This window comes from Malania oleifera, chromosome 9 (genome assembly GCF_029873635.1).
Source record: "Malania oleifera isolate guangnan ecotype guangnan chromosome 9, ASM2987363v1, whole genome shotgun sequence".
In the NCBI taxonomy this organism is placed as follows: domain Eukaryota; kingdom Viridiplantae; phylum Streptophyta; class Magnoliopsida; order Santalales; family Ximeniaceae; genus Malania; species Malania oleifera.
This window is the reverse complement of record NC_080425.1, coordinates 91,402,672-91,419,989: the sequence shown is the minus strand read 5'-3', so window position 1 is coordinate 91,419,989 and position 17,318 is coordinate 91,402,672. Positions and strand designations below refer to the sequence as shown.

The 17,318-nt window shown below is 34.6% G+C and overlaps 1 protein-coding gene across 1 annotated transcript in view; it reads left to right on the top strand.

Moving 5' to 3' along the window:
* Positions 1 to 15,476, top strand: part of LOC131163754 (uncharacterized) — a 46,087-nt gene extending 30,611 nt beyond the window's left edge. Inside the window, exons 9-18 of the mRNA XM_058120467.1 lie at positions 4,343 to 4,549; positions 4,670 to 4,973; positions 8,020 to 8,179; positions 8,297 to 8,405; positions 10,402 to 10,537; positions 10,652 to 10,707; positions 10,784 to 11,083; positions 11,182 to 11,304; positions 12,467 to 13,156; positions 15,094 to 15,476. Of these exons, the coding sequence (XP_057976450.1) occupies positions 4,343 to 4,549; positions 4,670 to 4,973; positions 8,020 to 8,179; positions 8,297 to 8,405; positions 10,402 to 10,537; positions 10,652 to 10,707; positions 10,784 to 11,083; positions 11,182 to 11,304; positions 12,467 to 13,156; positions 15,094 to 15,264 (2,256 nt within the window). The 3' untranslated portion in view covers positions 15,265 to 15,476. The remainder of the gene's footprint in view (positions 1 to 4,342; positions 4,550 to 4,669; positions 4,974 to 8,019; positions 8,180 to 8,296; positions 8,406 to 10,401; positions 10,538 to 10,651; positions 10,708 to 10,783; positions 11,084 to 11,181; positions 11,305 to 12,466; positions 13,157 to 15,093) is intronic.
* The last annotated feature ends 1,842 nt before the right edge of the window (positions 15,477 to 17,318 follow it).

The window sequence follows — 17,318 nt, the reverse complement described above, 5'->3', positions numbered from 1 at the left end:
TGGATCCACAGATTATCCAGAAGGGAGAGATAAATGTAGGAGCTGCAAGGTAAAGAGAAGGGAAAATGCAGTGATGTGCCAGATAATGATAAGTGATGATATTAGCGAGTTTGCAGATGGGGTTGGTTTTTTTTTTTTTTTTCAGTAAGGTTCAAGAACAATGCGGCTATGTGGCTCTGGTTCTGATTCTTCTGAATCATCTGATTTACTTGTGGATATTTCGTAGTGCCCTCATCTCTGTTGGAAGGTTTTGAGGGTATTTCAATATTTGAGGAGCATGTTCTGCTTTCCATCACCCTAGAAATGAAAATGGCGATTAATTTCTGTCTTACAAAATTTCATCAAAATTTCCACAAATCATCTTAAGTTTATTGAAATCTTGAAATGTCAACAAACTTGTCAAAATTAACTATAGAACAAAATTTCCTCAAGATCCAAAACCCAAATTGAAATTTCTATCCTAGTTATTCTGTTCTGTTTTATTGAAACTGAAGATTATTCCAAGAATAATAGGAATGATAGCTATCATACATTTGAATTGCATGAAAAATTAAACTTAGATATTAGCTACCACATTTAATTTGACCATTTATGTCAAAATTGTCCGTATTTGTATGGTAAATAATACTCAACTAATTTATGGATTTCATTTATATTCACTGAATACATTCCGTATGATTATTATATTGAAGTTATTGCACCTCATACACCACTTACGCGTCATTAAAGTATTTGGTTTATAATATTTTAGTTCTAAATCTTGCATTGTGTTTATTAACAAATTATAAAGTTTAATGAAAGAATTTCATACTTTACTACTAATTTCCATCATTTTTTGAAATATAAATAAAAATTAACATCAAAATTGAAATTTTCTTAGAAATTGATAGCCTTGAAATTTTAGTTGAAATCAAAATTTAAGACCATGGTAAGGAGCTACAGTGCAAGGATGAGATTTTACCCACTCCAAAAGATGATTTAATGGGAAGCAGTGTAAGCAAAACCAGACTGGACTGGCAGTCTGACCTGTTGAACCAGGAATTGGACACCTTCCTAGTCTGGTTTGAAGAACTATGTTGGCCATACAACCGAGATAAAACCAGTTAAAACTGGTGAACTGGAAGACTTGGATGAACCAGGATGAACAGGGCTCAATTTGTTTTTCTGGACTCAAATCTCCATCAATGTGCAAGCGAGAGAGATGGAGACAGCCATCAGTGAGCGGTCAATGGCCAATTCTTATCTTCTCGTTGGTTGTTGCAAAGTCAATGGCATTACATACCTACTGATCTGAATATTGTGTGTAATTTCATCACGGAGGAAAATGATTCAACATGGCGCTTCTGATTTTCTATTTAATTGTAAAACTTTAAAAAACATATAAAAAAAGGTCTTTCTATAATATTATATATATATGTATATGTATATATATATATATATATATATAGAGAGAGAGAGAGAGAGAGAGAGAGATCTGGCCATGTAATGGCAGTAATGCAAAATGTGAGTGGGCCAAATATTTGCAGGTTGCAGTGAAGAATTAGGAGGAGATAAAGCATGAGGAAGGTAACTGTCAATACCAAAACGTCCTTTCAAAAGGAGGAAAAAGAAGCTATAAGAAACTAGATAGAAGTCTTGATTCTTGAATCATTGACCTGGAATAATGCAAGAGCCATATAAATCACAAAACTGCTGTACTAGTGATCATTTCTTAAAATATTATATAACCAATATTTTAAAAAATTTAAGAATAAAATGAAACTGGTTTAATTGGCGGTCAACCAAGGCAACCAGAAGAAACGAAAACCAGACAGCTTCACAGTTTACTGTCCAGTCCGAAACATTTATGGAAAGGATTGAAAAGCTAAACAATTGTTCAATGAGATGGGTTTGTGGGTATCCGGACCTTGAGGTAATGAAATTTGCTTGGATTACAAGGGCAATGTTTTAAAGAGGGGGTTTCTTATGGTGGTCTGGTTTTCTGATGGTTTGTCTTATTTCGGTCGGATGCAAAGGGGATTTTGAACTTTTCAAATGGGATTCACAAATCATTGGAAGTTGATTAGGTGGATAAGGTGGGAAAGTATTTGTAGTTGGGGTTGTGGTGGAAAGGAAAGAGATTTTCTGTGTTTACTCCTGGAGGTGCTAAAGGTGGTGGGTGGCAAAGCTTCGTAAGTGATTTTTGTGAGATGAAAAGAGTTGTTCTTGCGGACTCTGGAGGTGTTGGTGCTGATAGTTCTACACGCCAATGATTGTGGAGTCAGGTTGTGCCGGAAGGAAAACAGGGGGAAGGAGAGGATCACAGTAGCCAATTTAATTCTGGAAATCAGGGTGTTTTAGCTGGGTAAGAAGAATTGTACTGTTGGTGTGGAGGTGCAATGCAACTGAATGAACCTGGGGCCATCACAAATTGATCGGAATTGATAAATCAGAACGTGAAGGAATCTAGGGTTCCAGATTGTGTTGTGATCATCTCAGAGGCGCCAGGGGCTTTTGGAGAGGAGGCTGTGAAAAGAATTGGGCCAGGCTGTATGTTACTCATTTTGGACCTGGCCAAGTTATTATTATTATTATTATTATTATTATTATTATTATTATTTTGATAATAAAAGAAGGTATATTGGATTGAGAAAGAGAAGTTACAACCTAAGGGGACAAGAGGTCCACCTGAAAAAATAAAAAGCAGAAGCAAAACAAAAAATAATAATAAAGATGAAAAAGAGATTTTTTTTTGACTAAATTGGACAATTATTTGGCCCACTGTCTAGGAAAGGTTGATTCTTTGGATTCAAAGGAAGGCTCTCTTCAAATGGGTTCCCAACAGAAGGGTCAAGGTGGTGTTCGGGCCCATGTGTGTGGTAATGGTAACTCGAGTACCTCTTATTGGTTCCGGAAAAAGTGCAGGTTCAAAATTTTGCTCCTGGATATCAGGAAATGAGTATTGGCGTGGGGAACTATAAACATTCTGCTGAGTTGGAATGACTAACAAGTTCAGAATTCTAGCAGCATATTCGATTCAGAATAAGATCATGGGGTGAAAATTGCGTCAAGTTTTGAAGAGATATTAGTAGGTGATATGAAAAGAGTAAAAAAGAAGAAGCTGGGTTTGAGGAGAAATCTGACAATCGGAGTCGTAATGTTGATAGATTTGAGGGTAAAATTTTTATGCTTGTAGGAGGGCAGCTTGTATGGGTGCTGAAATGAAGAATGTTTTTGGAGAAAAGAGAGAAATTCTGGTGAGTCTGTGCCAAAGTTACTAAGGAGAAATTCTAAAGGAGATTTGAGTACTGTGGAAGTCCGTAGTAAAAAAGAGAAGGCGCTGGATGTTGTAATGAGGTTAGTAAAGGAAAGATGGGAAAGAAATGGGGGGATTTTTCAGATTCAAAGAGTGATGATATTAGTGAGTTTGATTGTGGTGGGGGGTTGTTATTGGACAAGATTCGAGAGCAATATGTCCATCCACCCCTATTGGAAGGCTTGGAGGGGCTGTCTATTTTTGATAAAGATGGGTTGGTGAACAAGTTATGGAGTAGGGATAGAATTTTGCCTACACATGTGGTGGAGATTCTATAGAAGGATTTAGAAGTTCAAAATCTTTTGGATAAAATGGATTTAAAAAGTGCATATGGATGGTGGTAGAAGTCGAAAGATGAAGGGACAGAGAATTATCGAATTTGAAAAGCTTGGTGAACTATGAGTGAAAGGGAAAAGGGGGTTCCTTGGCTAATATTATTTAGTTTTATTTATTTATTTATTTATTTATTTTTTTAGCTATTTGGTGGAATTTTTGCCCATGCATATTATACCTTCTCTTTGTTTCATCTAATATATCTTCTTTTGTCCAAAAAAAAAAAAAAAAAAAGTGGGGGTTTCTTATTTGAATCATTAGTTTTTTTTTTCCTCATTTTATTTTCCCTTGAGGATTTCTTCCTTATATTAGGTTGTAATCTCTCTTTCCTCTCTCAATATGTCTTCTTTTTTTGTCAAAAAAAAAAAAAAAAAACAAATAAAAGATCCAAAAGAAGTATAAGAGAATCCAAAGTGAGGAATATACATGTTTCTTCTTTTTCTCTTTTTGTTTTGATGATTAGTGGACTATACGAACATATTTGGCACCAACAAATATTTTGATTTAACAAAGTTCAGCAGCTTTGTTTTTGGAAATGGAAACTGCACTTTTTGTTTTAGCAATTCCCTGAGAATTTCAGCCTTTTGTTTTGATCAAGATTTAGTTGGTCTTGTATTGCATTGTTTGCTTAATCCATTTTGGCCTAATTTTCAAATGTTAAAATATTCACTTAGCCTTTGGATCTCTTATCTGTTTGTCTACACTGATTTGTAGCCGAACTTATACACTCTTGTTGTCATCCTCAAAGATGCATCTGGCCATGTAGTCGACTGTGAATCTTGCCAAGTTGGTGTACGGCAAATATGGAATGCCCCAAAACAGTTACTTGTTAATGGCCATCCGGTGATAATAAGAGGTGTCAACAGACATGAACATCATCCACGTCTAGGGAAGACAAACTTGGAGTCCTGCATGGTTAAGGTACTTCTTTTCCTTCTATTTTCTGCGGCTGTTGTCACAGCATGCCTAGTTAATGTTGCAGTTTGCCATACCTTTTCAGTTTTGCACATTTTGGAGATTTTAAACTCTTTTTGTATGTAGGATTTGGTTTTAATGAAGCAACACAATATCAATGCTGTAAGGAACAGTCATTATCCACAACATCCCCGATGGTATGAGCTGTGTGATTTGTTTGGCATGTACATGATTGATGAAGCCAACATTGAGACACATGGATTTGATCTTTCTGGACATGCAAAGCATCCTACTTCAGAACCTAGCTGGGCTTTATCTATGATGGACCGCGTGATAGGAATGGTAGAGAGGGACAAAAATCATGCGTGCATTATTTTTTGGTCCTTGGGTAACGAATCTGGATATGGACCTAACCATTCTGCATTAGCTGGTATCTGACTTTCTCACTATATCATTGTTTTGGGTGAATTCAGAAGCAACTTTGTACTTGCTGCTTATTTTCTAATGTCAAGCATGTATATATTACTAGTGAAGCCATGAAATGCATGGGTGGCATGTAAAAATAAATTTTTAGGATGCCTTATGTTATAAACAGGAAAATCAGCTTCATTTAATATTAGGGTTAGCAACAGAAGATAGAAGAAAAAAGACGAGAAGATGAGGAAAAGGATTTGGCCAAAGAGAAACTCTTCTCATAGAGCATCCAGAGGGTAGCTAGGATAACCTGAGAGAATTCTTGTCAAAAAATACCATAGAAAGTGATTCCTGGAGAGCATTTAGGATAACCTGAGCCAAATGCCTCCATTAGGGCCCATTTAGTTGTGAAAAACACTGTCCATTTTCCAGTTTTTTGTTTTCCAAAGAATTATAAAAATTTCACCTTATTTTTTAGTTTACTAAGATTCGTATAAAAAAGTGAGAAAATAAAGAGTTAGTTGTGCAAATCAGTTTTTCGTTGTTTACTTTTGGATTTCAAAATAATTGCAAAAACGAGCACTTGTTTTTAAATTTTTTAAAAATTATATAAGGGAGTGTTTGACATCATTGATTTTGGGACTTGGATTTGGATTTGTATGGATTTTGAAGAAACTCAATACATAATCCGTACAAATCAAAGTCCAAGATACTTAATTCTATGCTCCCATATACAAAGTAAGAGTTAAAAATTTAGAAATAATAAAAAGATGTTTTCCAATTTTTTTATATAAATTTAGAAAATTGGAAAACAAGGTGGCAGTTTTGTAATTTGTTTGAAAAATTAGAAATGAAAAATAAACTATTTCCACCAGCAAATAGTATCAATACTTTTTATTTTTGTTCATTTATTTCATAGAAGTTTTGTAAAACTGAAAAATTAGTTAACTTCGTAATTTTTTGGAAAACTAAAATGGTCCTTAAGGTTTTCCTTCTCACAGTGAGTACAAACCTGAACGTAACTGCGACCAGCCCCTCTGTCAGAACCTCCATCTCTTCGATGCGATCTTCATGTGGCCAACGGCATCTCCCTCCAACACTCCTCTCACATCCAGATGTAGCACCTTTACTAAAATAGATATTTTAGTTCATTAGTCGGTGCCTTCCCCATGTAACTGTGAACATATTGAGTTATTGGCCTGAATTAGAGTTTCACTTCATGTACTTCCATTTGAGTACATAAAACTTAAAATAATAATTACGTTATAGTTGTAACTTGTATGTACACACATACATGAGTGCATACATAATTATGTCTACCACCAATGAAAAGTTTTAGTTTCTTAAAATAATAGAATTGGTCTTTATAAGGTCAAAAATATTGAATTTTTAATATTCGACAAATGTTACCCATACTACAGAACATTCTGGTTTGTAGAGGAGGAATGGGATCAAATTACAACACATGCTTCAAAATAAGGCACTTTAGGATTATACATGTATCAACATATTGGTGAAAAATGTGTAATTGCTTTTTGAGCTGTATTTGGGCAACTTCCCTTGGAGACTACCTTGCTTATCTAAAAAATATGTTAATTTTTGTAATTGCACTCCTATATTTAAGAAGGGATTTTGAGATGTTTCTAAATATAAAAGAGATTTTCTTGGTGACTTGGATTAATAATGACTGATTAGAATTATAATGAAATAATGCTCCATTTTTAATGATAAAAATCTATGTTAATGGAAAATGTTAGATTACCACTTTACCTAAAAGCTTAATCTGTTAGGTTGTGGGCCAGCAATGCATATCAAGCTTTAACACTCCCCCACACATGCAGCTTGATTGCACGTGGAGAGATAAATGAACAATTAATAACACCAATTACAGGAATAAGATAATTTTTAACAAACTTAAAATAAATGTAGACTACAAGATTATAACCCTGGATCCCCTAGCAACCATAGATTTGATACTGTGTTAGATTACCGCTTTACCTAAAAGCCTAAGTTGTTTGCGGGCCAACAGTGTATATCAAACTTCAACATAAACTATTTAATTAGAAGTTAAGATCACTGGATTTAGTGTTCCAGAACAAAAATGTTTCATGTTTTGGGACATTTGTACCAATTTGCAGGTTCACTAGGGTGTTAGCATTGTGGGGTAAGTTGGGTAACTATGTTGTACTAGTATAGGCTTGTTGCTTATGCAATTTAGCTGACAATATTTTGAATGTATTTGGAAACCTCATATCTTTATGTTATCAACAGCGCAGAGTTTTTGCACCTAACCGTACTTGTTTTGTCTGTATTTAGTGTCAATATTTTAATTCTAAATCATGTCATTGGCCCAGAAGACAAGAAGAATTAATGTAGATGACAGCAGAGCAAGGCTTGTTGTACTTCAATTCTAAATCATATATTTTTATCTCTGTCGAATATTTGATTAAGTTTCTGTGGTTTATTACTAATGTTTATTCCTATTTCCATTTTTTGTTGAAAAAAAAAATAATAAATTAGATCAACTTTTTTTTATCTTGAAACCACCCAAATTTCACTTGAAAGTTGAAACCATATGGTACCGTCATTAGAGGAGATGGTTGATCCATTTAGACCATTAGAAATTACTGTGAAGACCGTCCTTGAAAGTATAATAACAAACCTGGACTTCATTAGTTTACGAAGAATTTTTTGTTAGTACATCAAGAAAAGTACAGTTATGAATTTGAATTTGTAAAGAGATGCTTGTAGAAGCAAAATTCATTCTACAAAATAATTATACAATCTACAATTTTGGTAAATCCAAATTATTTACAATGGTTGGGGTTTCTGTGAGTATTTCATGTTAGAATAGGAATACACGCACTACATGAGGAGATTGAGTTTATTGCAAATAATTCATGGTTGGAAAACATGCGCATGCACTTTGTGAGGATGAGTATAATTCAGGTTCCATAAAAAGGGAAAATATCATTTTCCATGGTTAGAGTTGCTTTCAATTCCGAACACACTTAAATTTTTTTTTCCTGTCACTTATTGGTGTGGAGATTTCAAATTTTTAGGCTGGATCCGGGGAAGGGACCCATCAAGGTTATTACACTACGAAGGAGGTGGATCTAGAACCTCATCAACAGATGTTGTATGCCCCATGTATATGCGTGTTTGGGACATGCTGAGAATTGCTAATGATCCAACTGAAACACGGCCTCTGATATTGTGCGAGTATGTTCCATTTCCATTTCTTCACATTTTATGAGAACGCTATAAGTTACAAGTTTTTAAACATACTAGTACTATTCAATTTACTCAAGGATGCTTCTGATGCAAAAAATTTGGCAGGTATTCACATTCTATGGGAAACAGTAATGGGAATATTCTTGAATATTGGGAAGCAATTGATAGCACTTTTGGTCTCCAAGGGGGCTTTATTTGGGAGTGGGTCGATCAGGTCGAAAAATCGTTCCAACTCTTAATAGATATGGTGGATGATTGACGTCATTTAATCAGTTGCAACATTTGCCACATCATTCACATAAACTGTTTAATTCATAGGAAAGAATGGAGGTCATAAAATTGTCAAGAATAAGTCATAATTCCTGTTATATATTACTGTACTGACTTCGTATGTTAAATGAATATTGATTTATTTACCTTGCATTTAAAATTTATGCTCTTAGTTGGAAAAAGACATTGATTTTGTTTACTTAGAGATGGATTATGATAGGTTATTCTAGAAAAAAGTGAACGAATAATAGTTGTGGGTGTCCTTGAGAATATATAAGATGAGGCAATAACTAATGTAAGGTTATAGGGGAAACTTGGAATTTCCAGTCCTAATATGTTTGCAATGGTCAGCTGTAAATAATTTTTTGCTTTAATTATGGATGAAGTTACTGGACACATTAATGATGAGGTTCAATGATGTATGGTGCCTGCAGATGTTATTGTCTTCATGGATGAAACTAAAGGAGGAATAGAATTCTTTTTGGTGAAGGATTTGCCCCCTTTTTTTTTTTTTAAAGGTGCAAAAGAAGAGCATGTGACCTATGTACATAAAATGTATAGAGGATGCAAATTCACATATTATTTTATTCAGATGATACATTTGTGTATTTCTTTCTTCTTTGTAAATTTCTTTCAAAAAACATCAATAATTGTACTCAAAGTGATAAATTTATCCACCTCTTTACCATTTTGAGGTTACATACGAATTGGAAATGCCAATTTCCAAGAAATGGAAAGCTCATTCTAATGTTAAAGCATTATGGATAGCAAAGAGGTGGTAGAAATATGGGAAATCTTCACAAAGGTGGAACATCCATTGCCTCAAATCTTCCTGGAAATGGATTTTAGACCCACCAACCAGTTTATAATGAGTCAAAGGAAGGGAAGAGGAATAAATCTACAAAATGAATTTCTGAGGACTCGCTCGCATCATAACCTTGCAATTTTAGTTGGCAACTAATTGTTTGAAAAAAAATTATTTGAATATACATTAGATCATAAACGTAATGAATTTTTTCTCTCTTCTTTTCAAACTTGTATTTGCCTATAGCAAGGTCATCTGCCATTGCATTTCTCTCCCTATATGTTTTCCATATCCATTATCTGCCTTCACTTTCTTACGCAAGCATATATACTTTCCTATATGGGCATTCTTCCTCTAAGTCTTCCATATGTAGTTATTTAGCCCCTGTTTGGGACATCTTAAAAAAAGTACTTATTATAAAAAGTACTTAAACTAAATATTGTCTCTATAAGTACTGTTTGGCTTGCAACTAAATAAGTACTTATTTTAAGAAGTGCTTTTGAAAACTACTTTTCTTGGGGAAAGTAGCATTCCATTCATGAGCTCATATATTCACCTCTATCATCTTCACTTAATTCTACATGAGGTACATATTTAGCTTCCTTGTCTTTTAAGACAAGTTTCTTTAATATTATTCTATCTCAATTATTTTTATATCTTTAACATTTTATTTTAGTTTTTTATCTGTAAGTACTGCAGTACTCCGACCCCAATCCCATGTCTAACTTTTTGTCAAAGATTTGTATCCTTTCTTTTCAATCTCCTTGGATTTTTCCTTTATCTGTTTACTATTTTTCCTGATCATATATTTCAAGATGATAATCTAAGCTACTTTCATGAGCTAACTCCTTTCCTTGCACATTTCTGTATCTTTAGGAACCTCGCCTACTCTAAATGGCATGAATTGAAATGATATTCCGTGAAAAGAGACTTAAATTAACCTCCTCCCACAATCTAGGGGGAAAAAAGAGAGAGAGAGAAAAAGACTTTACAGTGATTCTCACTTAATTGTTTTAGTTTGTTTTTTGTGCATTTGGTAGAGTACATAATAAAAATAAACGCCACATTCTTTATGATCTATCTTCCAAAAATTCAATTAGTTTCTGGATGGCTAAATTTTTTATTTTGTATGCAGGCATTACTAAAGACAGGTGCAGATGGCTGCAAACATTGGGCGTATGGAGGTGATTTTGGTGATACCCCTAATGATTTGAACTTTTGTTTGAATGGTCTTGTGTGGCCAGATCGAACTCTTCATCCTGCATTTCAAGGTAACCACAATACTCTCATACTAATAAAATATGGTTTTTTTTTTTCTCTAAATGGAGTATGTATGTCAAGTTTGATTTTGCATTGTAGCTCACGGGATTTCTTATTGTTTTCAGAAGTTAAGTTTGTCTATCAACCAATTAAGGTTTCACTTGGGAAAAGTACACTTCAGGTATTTATCATATTTCACTTGCCTCTGGCAAATGACTTAATCTCTGTTTGGCAGTTAAATTGCTTTTACTTTACAGATAAAGAACACTCATTTTTTTGAAACAACTGAAGCACTGGAATTTAGTTGGGCTGCTCATGGGGATGGGTGCAAAATTGGTTCTGGAATCCTCTCTCTCCCACCAATAGAACCCCAAAGTAGTTTTAATATAGAATGGGAATCTGGTCCATGGTATTCCTTATGGGCTTCTTCTTCTGCGGTGGAAATTTTTTTGACAATAACTGCAAAACTCCTGCATTCTACACGCTGGGTTGAAGCTGGTCATGTCATTTCGTCTACACAAGTGCAACTGCCGGCCAAAAGAGAATTTGTTCCTCATGTAATCACCCTTCCTATATCCCTACAGTGGTATCTATGAATGAGGTTAATTATATTCCTGATATTATTGACTGTCTTTCCCAAATACCCTGATCGCAGGTCATCAAAACTAAAGACTCTACCCTCCTCAGTGAAGTTCATGGGGATAAGATTAGGGTCAGCCAGCAGAACTTTTGGGAGATGGAACTAAACACTCAAACAGGATCCATTGAGTTCTGGAAGGTAACCTACACTATTAAGCTTATTGAATCAGTCTACCTTATATTTACTGAAACAATTAGGTGGCTTCTACATATTCACCTGATGAACAAGGAAAAGACAATCATGCAGACACACGTAGAAATCTGCAGAAGCCATTTTTCCTTCTTAAATTTCATCGTAATGAGCATCAATTCCTTTTCAATCAAGCCTAGAACCGTAGTGATGTTTACTAGTCAGTAATATTTTTCTTGTCCCTGAAAGTATAAAGCTCTTGAAAGAAACACATTATATTTTTTTATATCCACTATGTGTAAAAGAGAGGATGGCAGAGTGAGCTGTCCTAACAGGAGAAATGACCAAATTACCGTATGAAATCTAAATTTTCTAATGTGCTGCTTAACAGATAGAATGACAGTTTGCGAATATATTGCCTATATGAACTAATAATATTAGACTTAGTTGCATTCACCCACTTGTATTCTGTGTCACATGTGTGCAGAATGCACTTTCTGTTGGTTTTTTTTATGTGGCAAACTCATAAGGTTTGACTTTTCTTTTGATTGATTTCTGTTTCTTGACGGTAGCATGCTTTATATTGTTGATGTTGCCTTAGTATATCATTAAAAGGCTCCTCCTCCTCCCCACCTAACTTAATACTTTGGTCCTCTATACATATTATTTGCATGTATAAATTTTATTGTTATTTTTTTCTTTTTCCTTCTTTCTGTGCATCTCACAAGCCAGTAGTTATCAAGAAACATTTTCTCACTGTGATGGTTAAAATATTTGCCTTGGGACGTCCCCAAGTTGATTTCAATCATTACTAGGCACCATGCCAGTACCCAGTTTATATGATTATTATGTATATGTCAAACTTTGTGGCAACAAGTTTCCTGTTGTGGTCTATATTTTTGTTGATGTAAAAATGTTCTTTAATTGGAATCTTAAAGTTTGATTTTTTTTTTTTGTTTTTGTTTTTTCCTTTCAATGTCTTCATATAAAAATAATGATAATTTTCTCGAATTTGAACCATTGTATGGAGAAGAATCTGGACTTATTTCTTCAAATATGATTTCATGAATTTTTTAACCTTTCAATGGGAATATAAACAAATTTTTTGCACAAAGATAAACCTGCCTATCTTCCAGACATCAAATTTTGACAATATGGTGATGGATGGTAGGTTGAAGGAGTACCTGTGGTGAATAAAGGGATATTCCCATGTTTTTGGCGAGCACCAACAGATAATGACAAAGGGGGAGGTGCAAATAGCTATTTATCTAAATGGAAAGCTTCCCTTCTTGATAACCTGTTCTTTTTTACAGAAAGCGTTTCCATACAGCATATGGAAGGCCATCTTGTGAAAATAGCTATTCTCTATGTTGGTGTCCCAAAGGGCAAGGAAAATTCACTTCCCCAGTTGGAGAAAGCACATATTTTATTCAAGGTTGATATGACTTACACGATCTATGCTTCTGGAGACGTCATTTTGGAATGCAATGTTGCACCAAGTTCTAATCTTCCGCCTCTGCCACGCATTGGGGTTGAATTCCATTTGGACAAATCAATGAATCAAATCAAATGGTACGGTAAAGGGCCATTTGAATGTTATCCAGATCGGAAAGCGTCTGCCCATGTGGGGGTGTATGAGCAGAATGTGGGTGACATGCACGTGCCTTATATTGTTCCTGGGGAATGTGCCGGTAGAGCAGATGTTAGATGGGTAGCATTTCAAAACAATGATGGTCTTGGAATATTTGCCTCCATATATGGCAGCTCTCCACCAATGCAAATGAGTGCAAGTTACTACACCACAGCAGAACTTGACCGGGCAACACATAATGAAGAGCTTATTAAAGGAGAGGACATTGAGGTAACTCCATCTTATATTTGGTTCATTAAATTAATGTATTTTAGTAAAAAAAAAAAAAATTCTAGAAGTTTTTTGGCATCTAGCACCAACCTGCTTATCACCTCATTGGCCGAAAAAAAGTTAAAAAAAAAACATTTCTTGCACCTGACGCTCATCATAACTGAATAATTAGAATATTAGTCTTGAAATCCTTCATTATGTGTGCTGCATCTGATAAAGTATGAAGGCCAAAATTACATCAAATGGGGGGATAATTTTAGTTACTAATTATTTAAATCTCACATAATGGCTTAAGTTGTTATAAATCATTCTTGATGGTTGTAATAGTGGAAGCAACATCAGCTGTTGTCCTTATCATCCTAAAATCCACTGCCTGAGGAATTGAGCTGTTGGAGGAAATGGAGTGAATTTGGACTGGATAAAATGATTTTACAATTTCATTTATCATTTTTAAAATATATCTCTAGGTTACTCCAGAAAACTTCTTTAGACGACCTCTTCTACCCTGTGGAGTTGGCCTTATAGGAGCCCTTTCTGAAGTTCACACAACCATGGCAGGTTTTTCCAAGTAAAGGTTTAAAATTTTTAGTGTATTTGGGATGTGTGACGCCACTGAAATTTTAAGTTGAAGTACTGTTGCAACTAGGTGCGTTTGAGTGTCATAGTTCCTCTACTCCATGAAGTCAGGCTCTCTGGCCGAGCCAAATGGGAAACAGTTGAGCCAGATGCTTAACTTAATTCTAAGTGTGGTAGAATGCATCCATTTGGCGAGGAAATTTGGTGTTGTGACAAATATTAATTTTCCTCTTTAGCTTGTTTAGTTATTTGCATTGAAAGGCACTTTAAGATTAAATTTTTATATCTGTAAAGGGGACACCTGCTAATAAGTGCAACTTAGAGCAGGAATAAATGTTAAGGCCTGATGTACATTGTTGACCCACAACAAGAGCTTAATATTTTAGGTGAAATGATAATCTAACATGGTGTCAGAGCTGGTTACCCGGAGGTCCTGGACTCTGGTCTTGTTGCTGGCATTTATTGTGTGGTGTTTAAAAAATTATTATACTCCCTGTAATGGGTGTTATTTCTCACTTGTTTATCTCTCCACGTGCTATTTGGCTGCATGTGCAGGGGAGTGTTGAGGCCTGATATACATTGTTAGCCCACAACCTAATAGCTTAAACTTTTAGGGAAAGTGGTAATCGAACAATAAATATATTTAAAAAAATAAAAGGAGGTTCCTAACAAAAAATGAAGGTGAACTGTACCCAATAATGAATCTTTTAAATTCAATTATGTTGGAAACGAAGGCACAGTAGTTATCGTGAATAAATAATTAAATATATCAAGTAATAAAAGCAACTTACCTTGCAAAGAAAAATGAATAAATAAATAAAGGCAACTAGGGGAGTCCTTCACTTCTGTTAGGACTGGGCACAGCATTTGAAGCCCTTGGGTATGCCCTTTTTTACGGTGATTGTGTGGTTGAGCTCTGGGCACAGCATTTGAAGTCCTTGGGTATGCTTGCTTTGGAAGGAAGGAATCAAAATCTGTTTGCTTTATCTCTCATAGGACCCTGTGAGGGAGAAAGGGGACAGAGGAAGCCGAAGGAACTGAAGCAGGAAAAGCATGGGTGAGAATGTATTGCACACACAGAGCTCATGGGGGAGTTCATGTTTAGTACACGAGGGCTCCTCCCTGGTGGTCTTTTAACTCATATTAAGGTTCTTGTAATTGTATTTTATAATCAGATGCTGCACATTTTATTGCAACAATATGCCTTCTATATGAATTTTTTTCAGAATAATAATGCTTAAATTGACAAAATCAATTGAATTACAGGCGCCTGGCATCATTTTTCTGTACTCATTTTTCTTGGTGTCATTAGTAACTCTATCTCACTGTGTGACTGTTAAATTGTTATTTTGTTGCTGAAGGTGCATCTTGACCACAAGCACATGGGTTTGGGTGGAGATGATAGCTGGTCTCCTTGTGTTCATGACAAGTATCTGATTCCTGCTGTGCCATACTCATTCTCTATAAGGTTGTGTCCAGTGACTGCAGCCACCTCTTGCCATGACATATACAAGTGCCAACTACAGAATTAATAGCTTTATCAGGTACTTGGATGACTAGAATGTACGAAAACAACTTCTTGAAATGCAAAGAGGCATTAACTGTAATATTTTCCTATGGAACTTGTTATCTATGGAGGTTTACAACTCCTTCCGCTAGAAACCTCCTCAAATAATCCGTTGCTGATCAGGAAAAAACATGAATAAAACCTTTCAACTAATTGAATCTGTTTTGTTCAACTGCATATGTTTAGACCAAGCTAGAAAATGTTTCTCTAGTTGGGATTTTTCATGGGTCTTGGAAAATCTTTTCTAGGCTTTTTACTGCATTCTACAACATTACCCTGCATTGATTCAGTAGTTTTATTGCTTATGTGCTGCCAATTTTTTGTTTATTTTCAACTTTCACCTTATGCTTTCACTTTTAACATTTGGTTCGCAGAATGGAATGGGTGGGGGAGCAATGGAATAGAAAATTGAACAAAGAGCATGCATAAATTAAGTGATAAATTCATGTTCATCCCTTTCCTATATACCAAATAGCTTGATGCTTGAAGAACTTAATCTTTGTGCTGTCAACATAATTGGCACTCAACTTTTATACCCTTTCAAGCAGGTCCTAACAAGCAAGCGAAAACTCATGGGAAAGATGAGATTCAAATGGGTCACTCCTGATGCACATATATGGATTTTAGTCAAGAATTGAGTAGTCACAATTTGGGTTAGCCCCCACCATTTGATGCATATGAATCCAAAAGCTTGCTTGTCCCTTTTTAGTAAGAGTAATGCTTAGTCTTACAGTCTGTGTCAGAAATTCAGTGGACAGCAGTAAAGAGGGTGCGATAGAATGGGGCTTACCTGGTGTATTCATTTTACTGCTGTCTTTGTAAGTCTGTGATGGTCACAGGCTGTCTAGAGTAGCACTTGTTCTTAGTAGTACTCTACAAATTACAAATTGATTGCTGATGGTTTTCATGAGGAACAGTGAAGATTCAAGTAAAACTAATGATGCTGTCTTTGGACATTTACTTCATCATTGCAGAAGTTCATTTATTATGTCTCTGTTCAATAAATTCTTCATTAATATTAAAGTTCAATGACTATTTAGCATTAGAAATCAATAGACTTTTGAGATTTTTAAGAAAAAATTATTGTGTCAAATGTTCAATACAGTTAAAATATTTGATATTTAAAAAGCATTAAAGCTAAATGGTAATGGTTAATCATTTTTTTTTTTCAAATTCTCAACCATTCAACTTTATCTTTTTTTTTTTTTTTTTAAATCGAATGTTTGGATCCCTGGTAATTGCAATTAAATCAACATTAGCTTGTTTGTGAGACACTGCCTGTGCACCTAATTGTATTAACAAAAATTGTGAGATGAGATAAAAATGGTAGGGAGAGATAATAGGAGTGTGGAAGTTTGAAGAAAATTCAAATTATTTATATTTTAACTAAACTTTGCATATTAAATCAAAGAAAATTTTGATAAAAGGTTAATATGATTTGATCTAGTAGGAAACCATAATTCAGTTCATCAATGTAGAAATTATTTTATCATTAGCCAAGCCTTCCAGCTATCAAATGCTCCCCTTCCTCAACTTCGCATTTGTTTTGTTTCAATTTCTGTGGGCCTTCAATGTGTCTACATGACAATGTGCATAAGTCCTTTTATCAAAAAATTAGAGTTTAGAATCTCTAATGTGGAGTATGTGATTGTGTGTGTATGTGTGTGTGTGAGAGAGAGAGAGAGAGAGTTTTCGATTTACAAGTAATATTTTGTGTTCTCGAAAGTTATGTATGCTTTGGGCAATTGGCTAATGTATACTTTTATAAAAAAAAAAAAAAGAATTAAGAATTCTTTTGCATCAAGAAAGAGTGTATTAGCATATCCAAAATTTATCTGAGTTTCATTACCCAAAAAAATTAAACATTATTTCTTCACCAGACAGCCTAGTGATTAAAGTATAAAACTTTATGTAGGAACAGATAAGAACTAATCATACTAAAAAGAAAATAACATTAAGGTAGTGTTTGTGAGCATAAATTTTGATTTGTGTATATATGAAAGAAATTTAGTAATCTAC